Source organism: Nyctereutes procyonoides, unplaced genomic scaffold (assembly GCF_905146905.1).
Source record: "Nyctereutes procyonoides isolate TBG_1078 unplaced genomic scaffold, NYPRO_anot_genome, whole genome shotgun sequence".
Classification (NCBI taxonomy): domain Eukaryota; kingdom Metazoa; phylum Chordata; class Mammalia; order Carnivora; family Canidae; genus Nyctereutes; species Nyctereutes procyonoides.
Window position 1 is genome coordinate 53,048,374 of NW_026575049.1, and position 15,946 is coordinate 53,064,319.

The 15,946-nt window shown below is 38.8% G+C and overlaps 1 protein-coding gene across 5 annotated transcripts in view; it reads right to left on the reverse strand.

Annotated features, from left to right (window-relative positions):
* NRXN1 (neurexin 1) overlaps positions 1 to 15,946 on the reverse strand; it is a 703,336-nt gene that overhangs the window by 570,171 nt on the left and 117,219 nt on the right. For all 5 annotated transcript variants that reach the window (XM_055329133.1, XM_055329135.1, XM_055329134.1 and 2 more), the window contains 2 exons: positions 4,814 to 5,195; positions 3,514 to 3,704 (listed from right to left, as the gene is read on the reverse strand). In XM_055329133.1, coding sequence (XP_055185108.1) covers positions 3,514 to 3,704; positions 4,814 to 5,195 — 573 coding nt within the window. The remainder of the gene's footprint in view (positions 1 to 3,513; positions 3,705 to 4,813; positions 5,196 to 15,946) is intronic.

Consider the following 15,946-nt stretch of genomic DNA (forward strand, 5'->3'; position numbering starts at 1 on the left):
CAAGCAGGGGAGCAGCAGGGGGAGAGAAAGAAGCACACCCCCCCCCCCAAGGACTCTCTGCAATGATTTCCTGGCACAGCTGCACATTCATTGTGGGACTTCTGAGTCCTGCCCCCTTTAGAGAGATAAAGAGTTCGTGTAATTCCTCCTTATGTTGCTTCTCTTGTTCCTGTATTTGGCAAATTTGTATGTTTGTATGTGTGTGTGTGTGTGTGTGTATGAGAAGGAGCTAATATTTATGGACTTTCTCCTAAACACTAAATAGATTTAAGTGAGGTTATTTTATTTCATCCTTACCATTCATTATCCAGGGATTTGAATTAAGACCAGTCTTGCCTATTCATTCATCTAGTAAAGGAGCAAAAAATGGCAAAACGGACTGTTTTTGGACTCCATCTTCCATGGGTATCCTTTAAGGGGAGCCCAACGTGGGAGCCCAACCCTGGGATCCTGGGATCATGACCTGAGCCACAGGCAGATGCTTAACCAGCTGAGCCACTGAGTGCCCCTCTTTTAATTCTTTAAAGGCAAAATATATATGAAATAAAACCATCGACCAAAATAGGTCACCTTTCATTTTTCCTGTATTTAGAGCATCTGAAATCTCCGGGACCAGCCTGCCAAGAAAACAATGCTGTTCAATTCTGAGTGAAGAGTTCCTGTAGATGTTCTCCTATATCAGTGAGCCCTCCCTGATTCCAGTGGGCATCCGGGTAGGAAAGAGAAAATGCCTTGTGTTTTTTTTTTTTTTTTTTTTTTTTTTAATTTTTTTTTTTTATTATTTATTTATTTATGATAGTCACAGAGAGAGAGAGAGGCAGAGACACAGGCAGAGGGAGAAGCAGGCTCCATGCACTGGGAGCCCGATGTGGGACTCGATCCCGGGTCTCCAGGATCGCGCCCTGGGCCAAAGGCAGGCGCCAAACCGCTGCGCCACCCAGGGATCCCTGCCTTGTGGTTTTAATCATCCTTATGAAATCCCTTAAACGTACCTTCCTCTAAAACTTTTTCTAATGCCACCAGATTTGTTTTAATGTCCTGAGGTGGCTTCAGGGTGTCCTGTTCTTCTCTGCCCTGTAAATGCCCCAAGTCAATGTGAATCATAGTACAGAAGGCTTTTCAGGACAGGAACTCTCTCTTCCTCTTCAAAAATGCACTCTCCACTCCGCACAGAGGAGGTGCTCAATAAATACTCCTCACCTGGCCAGTGCCTCTCACCACACACACCAAAAGCTGGTAATGATGGAAACTAGGAGAAGTGTTGCCACACGACCACCCTCTTTTTTTTTTTTTAAGCTCCTGGTCAGTGGCACATATGGCAAGAGGGCTTTGTTGGGGTTATCATTGCCATGAGATCACACATTCAATTTATAAGCCAACAGCTTTGGCTTTTAATGTTTAATTTTTAATTTCAGGAACTTGCTTTCACTTTTTGGCATAGTCTGATAAATCTGTAAACACACAGGAACTTTCCGAGCTAAAGGGAGGTGGATTCACCATTATTATAGAATCTCTATTTACCTAGGAAATAAACTTCAAATTTAAATAGTGGTTTTTTTTTTAAATGGATGCACTCAGAATTCAATACTTAGTACCTTAATATTATATAAAATGCTATTTTTAATTCTCAGTTTTAGTTTTTGAATTGTGGATAAAGCCTTTCTTACATTCAGAATTACGAAACACTGAATGTTTTAATAAGAATCAGCTCTGAGGGTCACTTATATTTGTAAAGGTCCCCTTCACCACCAGAAAGAAAGCTATACCACAACCTCCTGTTACCCTCACTTCCATCTCTAAATGAACAAAAAGCAAATATTTACTTCAGAAGACAGTGTCCTAATTATCCAGTGAGACATAACCCACTGCCTTGCACTACTTCTCTATATCCTCAATGTGTCTGTGCATGTCACATACTTCAGTCAAAGATGAACTGCTTCTTTCCCAGCCACTTAAGTGTCCCATGCAGTGTCTACGGGTTCTAATGACATTCATTTCTGCTTACTGAGGTCTCCCCCTCCACAAACAGGACACCATTTTGTTTTAGCTTTGGTGGCTGACATGGCCAGCACACCAAATGTCACAATCTCTCCCTTTCCCTTGACAATTATCATCTCAACCCACTGTGCGAGACACGGGGACTCACGAAATACGAAAATAAAGAAAATTTACTCCATTCACCTCAGAGAGAAGAAAGAGAAAGAGCTTTAGCCTGTTAAACAGCATTTCCTTTGAATTTCATTTTCCTTCCTGAGCTAAGCTATTAGGTGTGTGGACACAAACAGGATTGCTTTGAAGTTAACAGGAGGCCCACCCTGAAAGAAGGAAGACAGCCATTATCACACATTTTAGGTGTTGGACAAATATAGTCCTGGGATTGTAAATATATTCTGCAATTACAGGACATGAAACATTTTTCTTTCTTCTTTCACCTTATTTAGAAAGAGTATTCTTCTCTGGAAAGAGTTGTCTTAGATTTTCTCTTTCCAGTTCTCTAACTTCCCTATGTATTTACGTTTTTGAATAAAAGGAAAAGATCCCATCAATAGAAATGAACAGTTCTCGTCAAGCAAAAATGTGACCACAATGATCCCTGAAGGGCTTTGGATACCTCAAGGTAGAGAAGCAATGGAGGGGGTGTGCATCCCCACAATGGAGGGGGTGTGAGGCTATATTTACTCTACGGAGGCAGTTGTTTTATCCCTGGGCAAGCCATTCAAAGCTCAGATTTCCTACATTCATAATAAAATTCTAATAATACCTCTTCCAATGTTTGTTGTCACGTTAAATAAGATGGGGTGTATGGATATGTTCTTAGTGAATCATCAAGGCCCATTGAAATAGAAACTTCTGTTATTTTCTCCTCTTACTGACATGTGTTCTAAGCATTTCTTGCTCACTTGAGAAATCAAGTATCAATACGGAAAGAAAAAGTCTGTTAAACTTTTTTAGCAGCTGGTGATAGAAGCATTTCTGTGTGTGTGTGTGTGTGTGTGTGTGTGTGTGTGTGTGTGTGTGTGTTGGGAATGGGATGGCGCAAATTCACTGCTGGAGACACAAGGGTAAAAGGCCAGGCTCAGACTCCTGTTGGTCAGAGGCTCTGAAAGTGTCTAGGAAACCTCACCAAGGAAAGAAAACTAATAAGCTCTAGAAGAAACTCCTTAGGTATCTAGTCACCTTGACCCCAAATAGATTAAAAACTGTAGGGACTAAAGAAACTTGCAAACAACCTACTTGTCTTTATAATATCAAGACTAAGAACATGTTTTCTCTTTAAATTTTAATCATGCATGCATTCTAGGAGGTTGCATTTTTTTAGCTATTAAAAATACATATGTTTCTGCCACATTAAAGGGGAACGGAGGCTTGTGTGTTCTATTATTATGTGTCGGAAATGAAATTCTGGTCAGTCTTTGCAAACAGTAGATACACACACTCCAAAACAACGGATCTGTCATGTGAGTGAGGCCCTTGTGGGCCCGTTCCTGTTACTATGACTCAGTGTGCACTTACTTTTGAGGTCCAAGTTTCTGGCTCCTGCGGTGATTTGTGTTGTGATTTTCGTATCAATCTTGACAGTGTGGAGATTGCTGGTGTCCCTTGATATCATCACATTGTGCCACTGATTGTCATTGAGAGGTTTATTTGAGCTCCCTTTGATGAGGTTAGCACCATTTCCCAAATCAAACACATAATGTAAGTACCTGGGAAAAAAGCAAAGGTTGAGAAAGTGCCATCACTTTTTGAATTTTTGATGGAGTCCAACTAAATATTACAAATGGAGATCTTTTTTCATGTGGTTCCATCCTTGACAGTAGTCTGAGAGTGAGTTGTACAGAGGATCAGTTAACAAGAAAGTAAGAAACACTCTAATTTTAGCACAGAGGATTACTCATTATATGCGTTACAGTAAATAGTGAAAATTATTTTTAACATCTGGTCTACATCCCACTTTATGACACTGGCAGGTAAATACCTTTCACTACTCACTCCCTATCCCCACCAAACCCTCCATTTTCTGCCAGTTTCTTGCACCTGCTTTCCCTTAGTCTTGAATGCCTGTTTCTTATGTGGGAAATGTGCACTCATCCTTCAAGACTCAGTTCAGATATCCACTCCCTGCCTCATACACTTTCTTAATTTCCCTAAAGAGTCTCATGAACCTTTGAACATGATCATCTGAGGAAACTTTTCATAATGTTTTTCTGTTATATTTATGTGTTCACCTGTTTTAGTGCCTGGTACATTCTCCAGTCCATTGTAGATATGCTCACTTAATATTCACTGATTGGATGAATGCATACCCAAATCAATTACAATACATCAAAATTTCCTCACTGTTTCAAGGAAATTTTACAGAAACCTTTCCTTTTAAATTTTTCAAGGAAGTATGATGTAGAACTAAGTTTGAGTTAAATGGGATTTCTTGGAATTAAAGTAATCTGATTACTTAATATTAGATATTTAATTAGCACACATTTCTATACATTTGTAGAAACCTTTTGTAGAATTATAGTGCGCATAGTAAGAAACCCACATCTGAAGTGTATGATTCATGGAATGCTTATCGTAATTAGAACTTGGTATTACTTGTACTTTATATATGAATATGTAGGTATCGAAAAGTCTACTGATTTCCTATTAACTTTATAAAGATAAGAAGTGATTTGAACAAATACATTATTTAAGCCATTTCCCCACACCCCTGCCCACTACCTTAGAAGCCAACACATCTGTTTAATGTAGATTTTTGGATATTGAGGTCCATTTTGCAAATATTTATTTATTTGTCATTGAACTGACATATACTCACCCTTTAACTAATTCGACCACAATAAAGTCATTTCCATCCCCACTATTATATAGAATTAGTCCATCTAGGGATGTTGTCTTGAACTGGAAAAAAAGATGCATAGAAGTGTAGGCTTGCAATGTAGCTAAGGCAACATAGCTCGATTTGGTCTTGAAGGTGACAGGGTCTGCTATGATGTTCCTGAAGCCAAATCTGGCGTTAAGCTCACAGTAATCTATATCACCATTTTTACACAAGTCAATGTATGCCATTCCATTAAATGTCAGGCTCTGCAGATGTCCAATGAAGTTGGAGGGGACAGAAGACAGATACCGACGTTCTGTGATGATGCCAGTCTCTATGTTATGGAACTCCAGCCTTGTGTGGTCGCCTGCCATTTGACCTGAAAGGGAAGAGAATGTATTATCATTATTATTTTTTTGTATCTGAAAGAAACTCCCAAATATAGATTTCCATGAGAAACATCACATTTTAAAATACAAGGATTCAAATACCCTTTGAAATTCAGTTACGTATAGTAAAAACATGGTAATGATATATTAAAAGATGAGGCTGGATACTTAATAAAACCTCCTTAGGTCAGGTTGTAATCTCTGTCCAAATTATAGCCTTAACAAAAATCACCTTCATTAGGCAAAATTGCAGAATTTTTTAAAAGTAGGAGAAAGAAACAAAGGAAGCAAGAAATGGGGTGGGGGGGGGGACAAAGAAAGGACAGGAGGGAGGGAGGGAAGAAGGAAGGACAGAAAAGAGAGGGAAGAATTATGAGCAATGATTGTCCTAAATAATTCCATCAGCAAGTGGTACATCCCAGCTTCGTGATTATGTGCTTTTCTTTATATATAAGGAAATGTTCTTCATAAAAAAAAAAAAAAAGACTATGTTTTCCTATACCCAAGAGAAAAAATGAAGGGGTGCTGACTATTCTTCCAACAAACAACAACAAAAATGTGTCTAAAGTTAAATATGCACTTTCACCTTCCCTCTTCTGTGCTGGACGATGCTCACAGTCTTTGCTAGAACTAGCCTCCCAGACACTGGAGGATTTCTGTTGATCTCTTCTGAACCCATGCCATTTTCCTTGCACTTATGCTTTGGATGCCTGAAGTGGGCCCACTACACTAAATCAAGACATGCTTAATTTTGAGAATATGAGTAAAATTAGCCCACATTACCATAAAACACAATCTTTTTTTAAACACCCAAGAATGAAGTTGGGTTGAAGATGTATTTGATTGACTTTCCAACTCAGCCCTCATGCCTCTGCATCCCACCAAATTCCTCTGTCAAACCCATGAAAGTCCAACCTCATCCCATCTTTACCTCTGAGATGATTACTGTACCCATCTATTCTACTGAAGGTAAAATAAATAAAGATGTGAACCTGTTTCCTAGGGTGCAACATAAAGTACTCTTAGCAATGCTAGTGATTCACTCCCAGCATCTTGTTCTTGTCTAATCAAACTGTCATTTGCTTTCTTCTGAAACTCAAAAAGGTTATTTAAATTGCCATCAAGTTCTTCCAGGTGCTAGTTTCACTACTCAATCTGGCATAATTGGAAAATTTATCGAGCTTACCCTATCCCATCATCCATGATATTAATGAAAATATTAATTAGAGCCGATCCCAGGACCAGCCCCTGAAAAAAACACACTGATCCTTCTTCCTAGGTGTAATGAAGATTGAACAACCATTTTTGTGGGCCTCCCTCAACCAGTTTGACAGATTTCCATTTCTTTAGTCAAGATGGTTAAAATATTAGATGGCACTTTGAGGAAATGCCAGTAAGTGAATTATAAAAGGCATGCTTTTTCTTGTGCGAGAAAAATTGTCTACATACATAATTGATTTTGATGCTTATAAACTCATTGGTGTAAAAAACTCTCCCCTGAGCTGTACTTAATTCCACTTAATTTCCACACCTCTTTACTAGTCCTTGATCCTGGTAACAGCATTGCTGCCATCCCTTGACATGTTCTCTTTTCAGCTATTCTTTTTCTGATTCTGTCTCTACAAACTTTTTTTAATAGAAGAAAAGTGACTGTAAATAATTGTCTCTCCCCCTCCTTCCTCCTCATGATGCCTCCTTCTTGTCTGCCTGATGTAAAAATACTATTAAATCCCTCACATTTCTAGTTTCTTGTATGACATCATTTCTCTCTCCTTCTCCAGTTCTTTTGTTCAATGACCTCAATACTATTCTGTGGGGAACTACTGCGTTGTTAGCAAATAAAGTGAGCCTTTAATAATTTTCAAACATCACACAAGAAACATCGAATTAATGAGGTATATAGTAGGAAGAATATAAAAAGTTGAAAAAAATATCTTGGACTTTTATACTTCCTTGTGTTTTTATTTTTTTTCATTATATTAAAATTTGAGCCTTAACTCAATGAACCCATCCCAAGCCTGAAACTGTCATGCTTTTTTTTTCTTTAAAAGCTCCATTAGTGAACCAAGAGATAATAAGGAAATACCACCCTCCAAACCCTCTTCCTCAAATTTAAAATACTTAAAATTAAATATTATCTCAACTGTCAAGTTCTTGATAGCTCTGAAATAGGGAAGCACATTTTGTTTAGCAGGACTGAGAAGTTTAGTGGTAAAAATAACAAGTAATGTCTGTTTCCTTTACTCAAAGGAATATAATATGTATGCAGAGCATAAATAATAAAAAGGTAGTAAAACAGTTTGGGAGCAACCATGGCCCAGTTACAAGAAAAATCATTATGGCTCATGTTCAAGAGTCTATTCTTTCTTTAATAAGCATATATAAATCGCATTGACAGTAATGGCAGATATGCTTGCTCGCAGGGGAGAATTAGCACCTAAAAGCCATTATCCACTAAGAAGACATTAACTGCAGCCTTCTAAACATTCTTTTATCCCTCAGAATTTATTCCAGAGTTTAATCCTCTGGCAGTAATGTAGCCACGTCTACTATTAGACACATATATTGATTATGAAAAAATAAAAGACACTGAAGGAGAAAGATTTTTTAAGGTTCTAAGCATTTAAAAATGTAGTATCTTCTGTGGAGACTGAGTGAAAAGGGAATCTGAAATTAGCAAAATACCTCTAAGATATGGGTATACCAGATTGACAATCATCTCCAATGAGAAACCATCACCTGGATGGTGTGTTTGCACAGAAACCTAACTATGCTAATCAAATCTTTATATCCAAACAGATATAATAATATCAGCTGTTTTATGTTTAGTTTTGTTCAGAGTCAGCTTAAATTTCTGTTGCAGAACAAAATAACCCCAAGCCCTACATCAACTCGTTAATTCACTTAAATTTATTAAGTATGTGGTATATGTATACGTGTGTCAGGTGCTATGCTAGGTAATGAAGAAAGAGTATTGGGAGGAGCAGACTTGGCTCCTGTTTTCACAGACCTCATGGTTTATTAGGGAAAGGCAGACAAAAAGAGGTAAGGAAATAATAAAATATATAGTGACAAAACAAAAAAAATAGTTATGAATTCGATAAACAGGGAGTTGTGTTGGTAAGTATGGGATGGGGGCCTGAGTTGATATTTAAGCTAAATTTGAAGGATTAAAAAGAGAAAGGCATGCTAAGAACTGGAGAAGTGGAATGGGGAGGTGAATTCCAGGAAGAAGAAACAGGTGAGGTGAAGATAGGCTCTCAGGTGTAAAAGACCTAGAAAGTGTGGCTGGAGATTCAGGAGAAAGTGAAATTAGTGGCTCACCTGAGATGGGAAGCAGAGCTATCACGGGTCAGATATCACACACAGCACCTCCTGATTATATTCATAGGTGGTTGGAAAGTTTTAGTCAGGTAGAAACCACGGATCAGTGTCTGTGTGTTCAATCTCTCTGACATAGGTATGGTAAATTTGAGACAATCTGAAGTAGGGTGGTTACAGCAGAAATTGGGGAAAAAAGATGTATGAAATGAGATAATTTTGCAGATAGAATCTGCGGGATTTACAAATAAGGTGTAGATGACGGAGAAGAGGGAAATTGTAAGCAGAAAAAGTTAGGGGTCCCCAGCAAAAGAAAAATGAAACACAGCTTTCATGACACTAGAGAGAAGTCGTTCAGCTCTACTTGCCCAAACACACTTCTGGCAGAACTTCCTAGAAGGTGTCAGAATTACAAAGAAATGCAAAAGCCCTCAGTAGAGGGAATAAAAATTTCAAGGGAAAAAAAAAGGAATGCAAAAACTAATAGTCTCTACCAGGTCTGGAAACAGCCTAACCATATCAGAGACAATCAATCAGTGTTAAAAACTCTCAGTGCTATTTCAAAGGCAAGCAAGATCCTGCATTCCTTATCTGAGATAAGGGCCCAAGACCCTATCCAGTATATACCAATTCTGGAGCCTGCCCATAGCCCCTTCCTTTGTCCAGCAGTTACCTCTGCCTCATTATGATGCCACAGTCTCCACGCAAGGAGGAGCACGAGCTTCATTACCATAACTGCCGATGCATGTGTAGGCAAGTTTTCTAAGTACACCTGAGCAAGCCTTTACCTGTGATGACAGAGTTCTCCTTTTTGAATATTCTCCGTAACCCTAAATAAGAGGAACACCTCTCCTCCTGTTTGGGGAGTCACAGGTTTGGAAATTATTCGTCGTGATCTCCTTCTTTGCTACAAATACAGTTTCCTTTGTGTGACAACTCTAGGTGGTGCAGTTGCCATCTGTAAGTCACCAAGGAGTGAACTCCAAGACAGGATGATGGTGCCCAGCCTGCTGGCTTGAGTCACTGAACATATGGTAAATATCGTTCAATGAAAGACACGCTAACATACACACACATGCAAAACACATAGTTCCAGATTTTTTAGACTGATGAGTTGAAACCCAAGGGATCCCTACTGAGGGATCCCATATAACCTGTAGAACTTCCCTGTACAAGTCTTAGGGAGTTTCTCCCTTCTTAAGTTTCTTTGCTGGCAACTGCTGCCCTCATCATCCTAGGTGAAGTACAGACATTCCGGAGAATGAATGGCCTATGTACTGTCCCGTTTTCAATACGTATTTGACTCTAATTTAAGATGACGTCAAATTAGGAAAAAAATACACAAAGAGTTTCTAATTCTTTCCCATAACTTTTTTTTTCCTGTTTAGTGATTCCTGACTTGCTGTAAAATTTAAGAAAAAAGCCCAAAACCAAGAATAAACAAACAAACAAACAAAAAGACACAAAAAAACCCATTGCTTTCCTGATTGGCTTCATGTGGCCACTAAAGTGTTTGAAAAAAATTCCATTTCTAAATTTAAGCCTCAGTGGCAAGTTTCCATTGCCCACTTTGGAAACATTTTTCCATGCTATATGAATCAAAGCTTTCTTATTCTTATGAATTGTTGGCTTTTGTGAGATCGCTCACAAAACATAATCCCCCAAATATGAATCACCTTGATGAAAATTCACCAAGTAAAGGTAAATTAATGTGAAAATAAAATTGCCCTTAGCTCTGTGCAGCAAGATGCTGGGAGCGGGGGAACAAAAGAAAAGTGAGGTGGAATACACGGGGTTCATGATGCATAATTTGGATAAATCATCAATATTTACTTGGTTTATATTCCCATTCATCTTTAAACTCTAAGAAAGAACATGCTCGTTTTTACTACTGAAAAAAAAAAATCGACTCCTACAGAGCAGAGGATAAAATCAAATTTCTGCTCTAAAGCCTTGGGCAATTTTGAGAAAGAGTAGATGGCAAGCTAATTTACTGAAATACTAGTTTATATTTTTTTCTTCCTTCAAAAAGCTAGCCAAGTTATTTTGCCTCAGAGGGTTTTTCTTGGCAGAAAGTGGAAGCTGCTGGAAAACAATGCCTTCTCCAATCTTGGGAAGGCCTGATTTGCAAGGTTTCTCTAGAAAGGAAAAAGCAGCAGAGAAGAGAAAAGAATGCATTTAAGGGCTGACCAGAGATAATGGGATTGCCACTGATTAGGAGAGAGGAGAGAGAATTTCGTGGGATTTAGAAGTGCTGAGTTCCAGCATCCTGCTCTGCTCAGGGTCCAGCGTTGAGAGAGAATCGGTGAAGTACACATAAGGAGACGGGACCTGGATTGCAGCCCACAGATCCTGGCAGGAGTTGACAAAGATCCATTCTCCCACTTACCAGGGGAGCAACAGCATTCTTGTAATTCAAAGGAAAAACTTGGAAAAGTGTTTTTAGTGAGAATAAGTGCAGAGAGAAGACAAAAGGCACCTCTGAGTGATCCAAGGTGGGGAGTAGGGAGTGGAGGCAACAAAGACTATGATTAAATATCCTGTAAACCCAGAAGAAATGCCTAAAGCCTTTCTGATTTAAATCGTGCTGATTTAAAATGACATAAAGACAATTAAGAAATGTTCCATTTCTTGCACACATGAGTTGGTGGACCAAGACTCATATCATAGTTTTAATAATACAGGCTTGGAAAAAAAAAAAAAAAAACCTTTTAAACAAAAGCCTTAGGATATATTTGTCTTCCAACGCTGGGAATTCTTTTTTTTTTTTTTTAAAGATTTTATTTATTTATTCATGAGAGACAGAGAGAGAGAGAGAGGCAGAGACACAGGCAGAGGGAGGGAAAGGGCTCCTGTAAGGAGCCTGCCTGATGCAGGATTCGATCCCAGGACCCCGAGATCACAACCTAAGAGAAAGGCAGATGCTCAACCACTGAGCCACCCAGGTGCCCCACCAACACTGGGAATTCTAAAATGGATTCCTTTTCTTTCAGATCATAAGCCTAACCTCATCAACAGCCTATGAATTCCCAATGAAGTCTTAGGTGCCAGAGTCCCAGGATGAATCAGCCAAGGAAATATGAGGAACTTTGCCATAAAGAGCAAGTCCGTGCCCAGGAGGAGCACTATGGAAACCCGTGATAGTAGTTTAGGAATGATTCCTCAACAGAGTCAATTATCTTGGGAGTTCCCCATTGAATAGATGACTCGTTTCTTCTTACATCTACAAGCAAACTATATCCATGTAAGTATCCGTTAATTCTTTTCCCTAACATTATGATTGTTGGTGGCAGATAAATGCATGGCCATTTAAATAAACAAAGGAGTGATGTATTCCCTGGAAGCTTAAAAAGGCAATTCACTGACGTAGAACATAGCTGAATAGCTATGTTTAGAAGTTTAGTAGAGATCTATGCAATTGAAGATATGTATCTTGAATTTTCTATGAAAATTAGATGGCAATTCATTTAGGGGCCATTTCTGGCATTTTCTGTGTTACATTGATCGTATTCACACTCTGTTCATGAGTTGTTTTTTTTTAAGATTTTATTTATTTATTCACGAGACACACACACACAGAGGCAGAGACATAGGCAGAGGGAGAAACAGGGTCCCCCCAGGGAGCCTGATGCAAAACTAGATCCCAGGACCCTAGGGTCATGACCTGAGCCAAAGGCAGATGCTCAACCTCTGAGCCACCCAGGTGCCCCTATTCATGACTTTTTAAAAATATTTTATTTATTTATTCATGAGAGACACAGAGAGAGGGGGGCGGGACACAGACACAGGCAGAGGGAGAAAACAGACTCCATGCAGGGAGCCTGACATGGGACTTGAACCTGGTCTCCAGGATCACACCCTAGGCCGAAGGTGGTGCTAAACTGCTAAGCCACCCGAGTTCCCTTCATGACTTCTTTTTTTTTTTTAATTTTTATTTATTTATGATAGTCACACACACACAGAGAGAGAGGCAGAGACACAGGCAGAGGGAGAAGCAGGCTCCATGCACCGGGAGCCCGACATGGGATTCGATCCCGGGTCTCCAGGATCGCGCCCTGGGCCAAAGGCAGGCGTCAAACCGCTGTGCCACCCAGGGATCCCCTTTCATGACTTCTTAATTCAAAATGTGTTGTACTGATTTTTAAAAGCATGCCACTGTTGTACATATTTACAAGCATAATTATATAGGAATGGGAATGAAAAAATAAGTTGAAATAAAGCTATATTTCAAATGAACGCTGTAACTACACTAAAGGAAAGGAAGGTAAGAAAAAAAGGAGGGAGGGAAAGAAAGAAGAAATGAAACAAGCCAAATTATCATCCAAGTTACTTATAAAGATTACTTTATAAGCATTTGATTATATCTGTTAAGTCTTCGACAGTGGGGAATAAGAATCACAAACTAACTTTGAATTTTTTTTAGTTGATTTGTTAATGGTAGTGGTATGGGCAATTGCAAGTAATCCTGAAACCATGTTAGATTCATTAGTGGATTGAGCAAATGAGTAACTGTGACAACACTGGGAGTAAGGATCCCAGCACAGCAGAAGGAACATGGAAACACAGAATGCAAGAAGTCAAGACACAGTGATGTAGATATGGAGGTACCACTGAGCTCATATTTTCTAAAATAGGTATATATGCATGTTTATATGCACTTTTTTTTTTTTTTTTTTTTTTTGTAGATTGGCATCTATTGTTTGGACAATTTGGGTTTTCTTAAAGGAGTAAAAATGTGGAGTTAGTGTCTAAGGTCACATGAGTGAGATGTGAATACTTGTTGCCAGGGACAAGGACATGTGAAAACCACACGGGAATATTCTTTAGGTCAGTGTGTGTATATTTACATATATATGCAGGCATATGCATATATACTTGAATATATTTCCTATCTTGGCTTGCTAAAAGTCAGGAGAAAAAAAAAATATTCTTCAGTAGCATGGAGCACACCAATCACCTAGATTTTGGTTTATAACATCATTTGTGACTAAGTGAAGACTAAAGGACTGATTCCAGAGCTGGAGTATGGTAGGTACAAGGTGTGTCTGAAATATCCTGTCACGGCAGAAAGTAAGGAAGTGCTAAAAACAAAAACAAAATTTAAAAAAACCCTGAAAATGTTGGGGCAGGGCATGTCATAATTTAACAAAGACTAACTTTATGGGACTCACACTGGCCCAAACCGATATAATCTTAGCACCAAAATAAGTAGTTATAAACTCTTTGAAAAACAGAAACTTGTGGGTCCATACCAATAAGGAAGAAATGAAGGAAAGACAGAAGGGAAGGAAAGGAGAGAGAAAGGGAAAGGAAAACAAAAGAAAAAAAAAAAAGGAAAACAAAACGGAAATAAGTGCCGACTGTAAATGTGGCACAAGCCCTGGAGGTGGAAAATAATCATTTTGTAACTACTGCAGTAAAGACTGGATCAGGAATACATCTCCAATGGATGCTAACTCTAGGGTGAACTTCTGATGAGTACAGGATATTTCCACGGTCTTGATTTCTCCCCGTGGACAGTTTATTGGCACCGAGTAAGAACACATACTCTTCATGCAGTGGAGAAACTGGACAATGTGTTGACTAAGGGGCCAGGGACATCGTGTGCTCTCTGATGGGATACTGGAAAGAGGCCACCTCACCTATGCAGTATTTCACCCGAAAATGCAAAATTTGACTTTAATCATGAAAAAACATCAAACACAGAATGAGTGACTTTACAGTGATAAAGGGTGGGAGGATTATGTATTTCAAAAATGTGTTGTCATGAAAGAAAAAAAAAAAAAGTCGATGGAAATGTTTAGATGAAAGAAGGCTAAAGGGACCTGAGAACTAGATGCCATGTCTGACCCCAGGCTGCACACTGTGCTGGAGGGAAAATGCTATAAAAGACAACATTGGGTCAACAGACTAAATTGAATATGAATGAGAGAAAAGATAAAATATATTGCAACTGAGCAACAGTTACTGAAGTTGGTAACTCTTTGTTATGTAAGGGGATATTATTTTTAGAAAATGCAAACTGAAGTAGCAGTTTGTATTTAATTGTTGGTTAACTGGTTATGAAAACAAAAACAAAAACAAAAACAAACAAAAACAGAAAAAATAAAAAGGAGAGGGAGCTAGCCAGTGAGAGAAAATGTCAAAGGAAAAGGGATACGATGTTCACAATAGTAAGGATACATCAGTGTTCTTTGTACTGTTTTTATCTTTTTAAATTTTTAATTAATTTTTAAAAGATTTTATTATTTATTTAATTGAGAACGAGAGAGAGAGAGAGAGAGAGAGAGAACCCATGAGCAGGGGGGAGGAGCAGAAAAGGACAAGCACTGAGCATGGAGCCTGATATGGAGCTTGATCCCACGACCGCTCATGACCTGAACTGAAACCTAGAGTCAGTTGCTTGATGGACTGAGCCATCCAGGTGCCCCAGCACTGTATTTATTTTTGAATGTCTCTCGGTTTTTTTTTTTTTTTTTGTAAATTTTTTTAAAAAGATTTATTCATGATGGGGAGAGAGAGAGAGAGAGGCAGAGACACAGGCAGAGGGAGAAGCAGGCTCCATGCAGGGAGCCTGATGTGGGACTTGATCCTGGGTCTCCAGGATCATACCCCAGGCCAAAGGCAGCGCCAAACCGCTGGGCCATCAGAACTGCCCCCCCCCACCCTTTTTTTTTGTGTGTGTAAATTTGAAATTATTTCTAAATAAAATCTAACAAAATGTGTTACACCATACTTTTTTTTTTTTTTATCCTCTCTTCATTCACTATAGTTCAGGTCTTATGACTTTACATCCTCAAGCATCTAGTACACTGCCACAGGATTCATTCTGCTCAAAAAAATAATCTCTCAGTTTACTCTCAAGCTTTCAATGGCCTGAAGGTCAATGAAAAATAAACACCTTAGTTGAGAGCACTGACCCATTTATTTGCCCCAAAAGGCCTTTCTAGCCCTGTTAACTACCATATGGATGCATAAAGCAAAACAAATCATCTCTATCTACTGAACATCAGTCTGTGTAGCCTCACCAGAGCCATCCACCCTGTCTGGAATGCTCCCCCACACACTTTTATCACCTGCATTACCCTCTCTTTAAAGCCTAATTCAAATATGATCTATTGCTCTCAGCTATCCTTGAAACCAAGGTCCTCAACCTCTTTTCTGAACTCCCAAAACAGGAATTGCTTATGTCAACCATTCAGTCCATCACCTATTACACTAGACCATCAGTTATTGTTTGAATTAGAAGTGTGTGTATATCCTCATGACATGATGTTATGTCTGGGAAAATACTTGTCTTCGAATCATACACTTGTTAGGATATTAATGAATACAAACAATGAGTCAAAGCCCATGAGTCAAAAAACAAATCAGCAACAACAATATAAAGAAGCCTAGATTCTCTTCTAAGTCCTAGTAA